At 29.3% G+C, this 7,924-nt stretch overlaps 1 protein-coding gene across 3 annotated transcripts; it reads right to left on the bottom strand.

The window, feature by feature from the left end:
* Positions 1 to 831: 831 nt before the first annotated feature.
* On the bottom strand, positions 832 to 7,924 carry LOC132941466 (uncharacterized). Of its 3 annotated transcripts, none has more exons than XM_061009530.1 (11): positions 7,486 to 7,924; positions 7,234 to 7,405; positions 7,034 to 7,087; positions 6,904 to 6,951; positions 6,733 to 6,829; positions 6,406 to 6,564; positions 3,345 to 3,404; positions 3,038 to 3,094; positions 2,729 to 2,963; positions 1,701 to 1,863; positions 832 to 1,176 (listed from the first exon to the last, which is right to left on the bottom strand). In XM_061009530.1, coding segments are annotated over exons 2-10 (729 nt in total). In that variant the 5' UTR covers positions 7,252 to 7,405; positions 7,486 to 7,924; the 3' UTR covers positions 832 to 1,176; positions 1,701 to 1,862. The 3 variants fall into 3 exon arrangements, with proteins under 3 accessions (XP_060865513.1, XP_060865515.1, XP_060865514.1); XM_061009532.1 differs by having other exon boundaries at positions 6,733 to 6,819; XM_061009531.1 differs by lacking the exon at positions 3,345 to 3,404.

The raw sequence follows: 7,924 nt of genomic DNA, 5'->3' as shown, positions 1-7,924 counted from the left end.
AACTTTATATTATACTAAATATCTATACAGTCTATTGATAAATATTAAATTGTATGTACTTTTTTACAGAAAGTACTTTGTGATCAGCAATGTACCTATTCTGGTTATCTATTTCAGTTATAGTTCGCATGCCAAATTTAACTATGCGAAACTGGTCCGCAAGTTTATAGACATTTTATTATTCGAATGCATTATCCCACCAGTTCCTCTAGACACAGTGTTTGAGAAGTTATATTTTTTTGGTACCTAGTTAAATTACAATATGAATTATTATAAGTTACCTATGTAGGTACTTGTCCAAAACTCGACTACCGGGATTTAAATAAAAAAATGTGATTTATAGGTAATCTATTGGCTAAGTCAAATGATCGTAGATAGCTCCCACATAGCTTGCAAATATTAAATAAACATAAAATCAAAGTAGGCAAGTCAATGTTTAACCCTGAATAAGTATTGCCAACCAATTGGATATCAACTAAATTAATGTTAATTTAACACACTATAAGTATGAAATGACTCAATATGAAATAAGTATATATACTTAAAGGTATAAAAAAACCTTTAATCGTCAAGGTTCGTTAAGTACTCTTTAAACATTCCTTGATATTGTTTAATATTAAATAGATATTCTTTTAACACCAATCAACCGTTCATATAACTTTTTTCACCTCTGATAAATGTTTGTCAAATATTGAGCAGATCGTCGGTTTTTAACTAAAATATTCTAAAAAATATAGGTATATTTACAGCAATTTTTATACAATTAATTAATAGAATATTTAATAATTAAAATGTAAACTTAATAATTGCATAAAATTTATCTTTATTATTTCAAAAATATTCAAAATATTTTATGTATTACATATTCAACATATATTGTTAGGCCCTATAACAATATAATAATAGTAAAAACATAATGTAAATATACATTAATTTAGAATATAATATAATAGTATATATATAGTTGAAATATGATATAACTAAAAGGCAAACCTAGCCTAGCTATATTATATTGTACATAATAATTACAAAATTAAATGATATTCATATTCAATGAAACATTTCTTTTTTCTTTTTTTATGTTGAATGGTGCTTGAATGAGATAATACCTAATGTATTTTTCAATTTCATCGGTCGATGATTCATTATTCAATTGTTTAATTGATTTAACAGCATCTGGACAATAAAACAAATAACAATAATAATTATAAAAACAAAATTAATGATTGCATTTTAATGGTAGAAGGCATATTATTATAATATATTAAACACATATTCATATTCCATCCATTAAACTCATATAGACTGGCATATATTACATTTATATGTATACTTATTATTTTAGATAATATAATATATCAAATATATAGGATTAAATTGCTTGTATCAAAGAAAAAGTATTAAATCATAATTATAGCATTATTAAAATAGTTGTTTTGGAATTAAACATTTTGTATGTGAATATTAGTAATTATTAACTTCCATAAATAACTTATTGACTAAAATATATAATGAAAGTTATTAATTTAAAAAGGTAGCTGTTATATAAGACTTTAAGAGTATAACAAATTGTTAGTTATATTATATACTACCAGTTATTCATAATATTATAATATAATAGATAAAGAGAAGTAATAGAAGAATTTATGACTGCATATTACGTAAAAATAAATAATATATTTACAACATATATAACTTACTGAATATAACTTTTGAAATTGATAGATTTGCAAAACATTTTTTTTTATTTGCTCTGCCATTAAAAGAATATAAGGCTAAGATGTTGTCAGTGAACAAATATCCCATGATTCTTTTGACCATGACTTTGATACTTTTTCCGCCAAGTCCAGCTAACTGTTTAGTCTAAAATGTAATAAAAAAAAAAAAATAAAGTTTAATGTCATAAAATATTAAACCTTCCATATAGTACTATAAGTATGTATATTATTATAATATAGTAATTATATCTATAGTAAAAATATATTTACATGTTACCTAAGTTAAGGACCTACTAAAATAATGTAGAATAGGAATAATAAGATATTAATAACCATTTAATAATTTGAATTTGATAAAAAATATATAGATTTAATGTAATATGTATTTAATGTTACTAAGTCAAATCATTTTATTCTTTAGTAAAAACTTTTAATTTTAACCATTCAATAAATAAAAAGTCAACTAACGCAAGTCCATTTTTTCAAATATTGAGTCAGTTCTATTGTTGGAATATCCTTTTTGTGATCTGTTTAATTGTATTTTAACGTAAGTCCAATTAACAATAAATTTATAGATAGTAAGAAGTATACTAACTTAAATCCTAAACTATGATAGAAGTATAGAAACGTATGTCTAGAGTGATACATAAGGAAAGTAAAGCGAAATAATATTTTTGAAATATACAATTGTAACATTTTTGTATTTAACTCTCCAGTAAAAATGTCATTTTTGTGACTTGCGTTACATGACTTCTGTGGTACAGATTTATTTAACGAGTATTTAATTACATAAAAATGATTTATCATAATTAAAACTAGGCATGAATGCATAAAGAAAATATGTTTAACAATATAGGTATATAGTTGTTATACGTTTTGTAAACATTAAAATACATTTGTAATCGATTTAGTCTAAATAATTGAACTTGAAACATTGTTTCAAAAACCATAAATTTAAGAAAAAAATTGTCTATATTTTATGAAGTCTAATTCTAAATGAAATTACTTACCAATGATGCATGGTATTTCTTATCTGTTCTTCTATATTGTCTAATGTATCTTCTTCATCAATTGGTAATAAGCAGTCCAAATTAGAATATTCTAATGTAAGATCATTAGATTCTTCAACATTATAATTGTGTGAAATCTGCCTTTCGACAACCAATGTCAATTTTTCATTGATGTTTCTAATGCTGTGTTTCAATACTAAAAGATTGTATAAAATGAGTTTCTTAAATTGATCTTCTGAAATTATATATTATACATCATAATTAAAACATTTAAAAATAAAACATTAGAAGGTTACTATTTTTACATACCTGAAGAATTTTTTAATTTATTTGGTTTTGGAGACGTTTTTTGTTTATTTTCTAATACTGCAACATAATATAAGAAAATACAATAAGTAAGTAACATAATCCTAGTAAATCGTAATCATCGAACAGTTATAATTTATTATATTATATTTTTAAACTAACAAGTAGTCAACGGTTTGCTTAAGTTATCTAAATAATTGCCTGGATACCGCAGATGCTTGTGCTATATTAGAAATACAAATTAATATGTAATGCTTTTCTTGTTATATAGGTATAGTACAATTTTGAAAAACACTATTAATAATTTTACCATATGTTTTTAATGGTGAATACTTATGAACAGTAGTAGGAGATATTTCTTGTGGAGGAGCTATAAAAACAAAAATTAGTGTAAAACGTTTGTAAGACTATATATCAGCGTATTATATACTAGCCTTAAAATCATATTATTTATATATACTAACAATGGTATTTAGTCATCTTAATAAGAGGTGCTGATTTAATTTTTTTCTCTGTGTTTTGAGTGTAATTTAAAATATTTTTAATTTTTTATATGATAGAAAAATTGCATTTTAATAGAACTAATTATTAGGTATACATACGTGATTGAAAAGTTTCAGGAGATGGATATACTTTTCTAGGAGATTCAGATAACCAACCGAATTGAACACTCCCCCCTGCCACCTCATAGGAGCGTCAATATTCAATCAGCTAGTACAACCTTAAAAATAAACTCGGAAACCTATATCCATAGCATCCTGTTACTTCCCCCCAGGAATACCATTTCCTATACCTGAACTCATCATTCTTCTTCAATCTCTCAGTCACAGCTACATTATAGGCGCGGATTTCAATGCCAAACACCAAACCTGGAGCAATTCCACCAACACCCGTGGCCGCGCGCTACACAACCTCGTTACACAAAAACGTCTCAAACTATTATCAAGCACCACTCCGACTTATTGGCCAACTCATACTAATCGTCATCCAGACACCATCGATTTCTTCATCTCTAACATGCCAAATCGTTTTATCACACACGTTACAAATCTAAACGATCCAGCGTCTGATCATACCCCAGTTCTCCTTCACATAGGAGCACGGGTCCTATTAAAACAAAATCGACCAACCATCACTCCTGGAATCACAAACTGGAACACATTCAGAAATATACTTTCAAAAAAAACTATACTTAATGTTAAGTTAAAATCATCAGCTGATATCGACAGCGCAATCAATTTACTTACCAACAATATACAAAATGCAGCTAAAGACTCTTCAACCCAGAGACCAGCCAAGAGCCCAACTAACAATTTAACCCCAGAGCTAAAGCAATTATTAGCTGAGAAACGTCGAGCAAGGTCTACCTGGCAGCGAACCCACTACCCAGACGATAAGACAAGATACAACATGCTTTCAAATAAACTTAAATCTCTGCTAAAAATACACAAAAATGACTCATATAAAAACTATCTACAAAATCTATCACTAAGAAACGGCTCTCTCTGGCGCAAAACTAAATCTATTCTTCGACTAAAGGAAACCACACCCCCTCTTCTCCGGCCAAACAACTCTCTAGCAACTACTGACAAGGAAAAAGCAGACGCACTAGCTGAGGAGCTATCATCAGTATTCGTTCCACACTCTATCCCACCACCACCTCAGCACCTAGAGATGGTCACTGAATCACTCTACTCCCCATTACCCATGGCACTACGCGCCAAACCCACCTCACCAGCTGAAATAAGTGGTATAATTAAAAAACTGGCCAACAGAAAATCTCCTGGTCACTATCTCATAACCAACAAAGTAATCAAAAATCTTCCTGCAAAAACAATAATCTTTCTCGCACATATTTATAATGCAACTCTACGACTATCTTATTTTCCATCAACTTGGAAATCATCAGTTATTGTGACAATACTCAAACCTGGCAAACCACCCGAACACCCTTCATCGTACCGGCCCATAAGTCTTCTACCAGTGCTTGGCAAAATTCTGGAAAAAATACTGTTAAAGCGCCTCTCTCATATAACTACAGCAAATAAAAACATACCCAACTTCCAATTCGGCTTTCGCTCAAACCACTCCACAATCCATCAGTTGCACCGGGTCGCTGACACAATCTCAACTGCCCTAGAAACTAAAAAATACTGTGCCGGACTATTTTTGGACGTAGCCAAAGCATTCGACACTGTCTGGCATGATGGACTACTTTTCAAATTAAAAACTCTTTTTCCTGCCCCTTACTATCTAATATTAAAATCATATTTAGACAACCGCTCATTCAAGGTCCGCCACAACCTCGAACATTCGAAACAATTTCCTATTGCGGCTGGAGTCCCTCAAGGCAGTGACATTGCACCTTTTCTATACACTATCTACACATCAGATCTGCCCACATCTGAAAATACAATCCTCGGAACCTACGCAGATGATACCGCAATCCTCTCTATGGCCACAGATCATACCATTGCAAGTCTCCAATTACAAACACACATTGACATCCTCTCTCAATGGTTCGCAAAATGGAGAATAAAAATAAACGAAACAAAGTCTTCCTTTATCACCTTCTCTCTCAGGCCTCATGACTGTCCTCCAGTAATAATAAATAATATTATGATCCCTCATTCAAACGAAGTAAAATATCTTGGTTTGATATTTGACAGACGACTAACATGGTCATCTCACCTCAAGAATAAACGCAAAAAGCTGAATTCAAGACTGCACCTACTAAGGCCTCTCCTTCGCTCAAACCTAACATTAAACATTAAAATATTATTATACAAAACTCTCATACAACCACTTTGGGCATACGGGGTGGTAGTATGGGGTTCTGCCAAAAAATCGAACAAGAGAACCATTCAAGCCTTTCAAAATATCTGTTGTCGTCTAATTACAGGAGCACCCTGGTATGTCTCCAATAACATTATAAACTCCGATCTCAAAATCCGCTCTGTCAACGATACAGCCACTCTATATTACAAATGCTTCCACGCAAAACTCCAATCCAACCCCAACCAACTCATCAAGGACCTTGCTACACCAGCACTACCCGGAAATCCAACCAGACGACTCAAGCGGAACTGGTGTCGCGACTTAAAAATTTTATAAATTGCTTAAATTAAATGTCATTATATTAAATTGTAAATGCTATTGTAAAGCCACTAGGTGTCTCTAATGAGAGATTTCCTACCATGTCATCATTAGTTCATAGTTTCATTCATTTTTCACCATAATTATTACTTATTGTACACCCCTGTATAGATTGTAATATTTCTAAATAAAGTCAATTAAATAAAAAAAAAAAAAAATTTTTTATATGATAGAAAAATTGCATTTTAATAGAACTAATTATTAGGTATACATACATGATTGAAAAGTTTCAGGAGATGGATATACATTTCTAGGAGATTCAGATAAATTTCTCTTTTTGTTTTTTTCTGCTCTTGCCAAAATATTAGGAGACAGTACAAAATGTTTATTTCTTCTATAAGGTGACACATTTTCCACCATGCAGAAACTATCAACTGTAAACGGAAATATAATTAAAATTTTTTTTTGTGAAACAGTTTGGACAACTATAATGAAATTATTCAAGTAACTAATAATCTACAAGTATATTACATAATTCCCCCAAAAACATGATTAGAATAAAATAGTATTATATATATAATATATTATAGGTAGGTACATACTAGATTCAAAAACTGGAGTTTTTGATGGTGATTTGACGAATGTTCGTATATTTTTTGATGGACTAATGAGCATATCATCAACACAAGCTGTAAAAAACTATGAGTCATAAGAAATGAATATAGAGAACATAAAATTAAATATACTATATTAATAAATCATTGAAAACTTACATATCTTAGACAGAGAATTAATGTTATTTGTACTGGAATTATTATCACCTACAATAAAGATTTTTATCAATTTTGAAGTACAATAAATTTTAGGTAGGTATAGTTATTATAATTATATATATTTACTTACCAGAACCATAAGCTGGTAATTCATAATTATTGTCATCGCTATCAGTTTCAATGTCTACAAAAATAAAATAAAAATAATACACATTATATAAACATAAGTTAATAATTGTATAAAGTACTAGTAATAATAAAATATTTTTTTCCAATATTAATTAAATTATTAAAGTATACCTTCTTATCCTATCTTTTATATCATCTTACCTGATTTGTCAGCGCCATATCCCGTTTTTTGTCATTACTGCAATTATTACCAGATTTTGATTTTTTTTTATTATTTGTATTTTTTATTTTAGAATAATTGTCATCTTCAGTAGATGATACATCCGAAGTGATCAATTCTTTTTTGCATTTCGTTCGAGCAACAAGAAAAATTCTAAAATGTATATCAAAATAATTATAGGTTATATTATAATACAATGTAGTTATTATTTTGTAAAAAAAATATAAGCTTACAAATATTTGTAGACAATGCCCTAGCTTTGAACCACTCGAACTCTATAGTATTTGGTATACATTGGTTTTTAATAAAACGTTTCACATGGGTCTTAGGCCAAGCACATGTATCATCTTTAAACCATGTGCTAGGTACTACCTCTACTCCATTATCTTTAAAGAAGTGAATAACCGACCACGTCATATTGAATAATATTGTAAACAAAAGTAAATGTCAATCAAACGATTATATTAAAATTAAATGCATTAAATTCCAAATTACCGACATCAGTACGCACTATTATAACAATTAACAATGCGAGTACACGAATAACAATTTATAGAGTAGGTACGTGATAATATTGAACCGTGATTCACTGGCGTCGATTATCTGAGTGAGTTAAGAAAACACGTTGAGCAATAAGCCGTTAAGTTTTAACAACAAAATGTTCTATGACGC

This window comes from Metopolophium dirhodum, chromosome 3 (assembly GCF_019925205.1).
Source record: "Metopolophium dirhodum isolate CAU chromosome 3, ASM1992520v1, whole genome shotgun sequence".
Taxonomy (NCBI): domain Eukaryota; kingdom Metazoa; phylum Arthropoda; class Insecta; order Hemiptera; family Aphididae; genus Metopolophium; species Metopolophium dirhodum.
The sequence above is the reverse complement of the archived record's forward strand: the minus strand, read 5'-3'. Positions and strand labels throughout refer to the sequence as shown.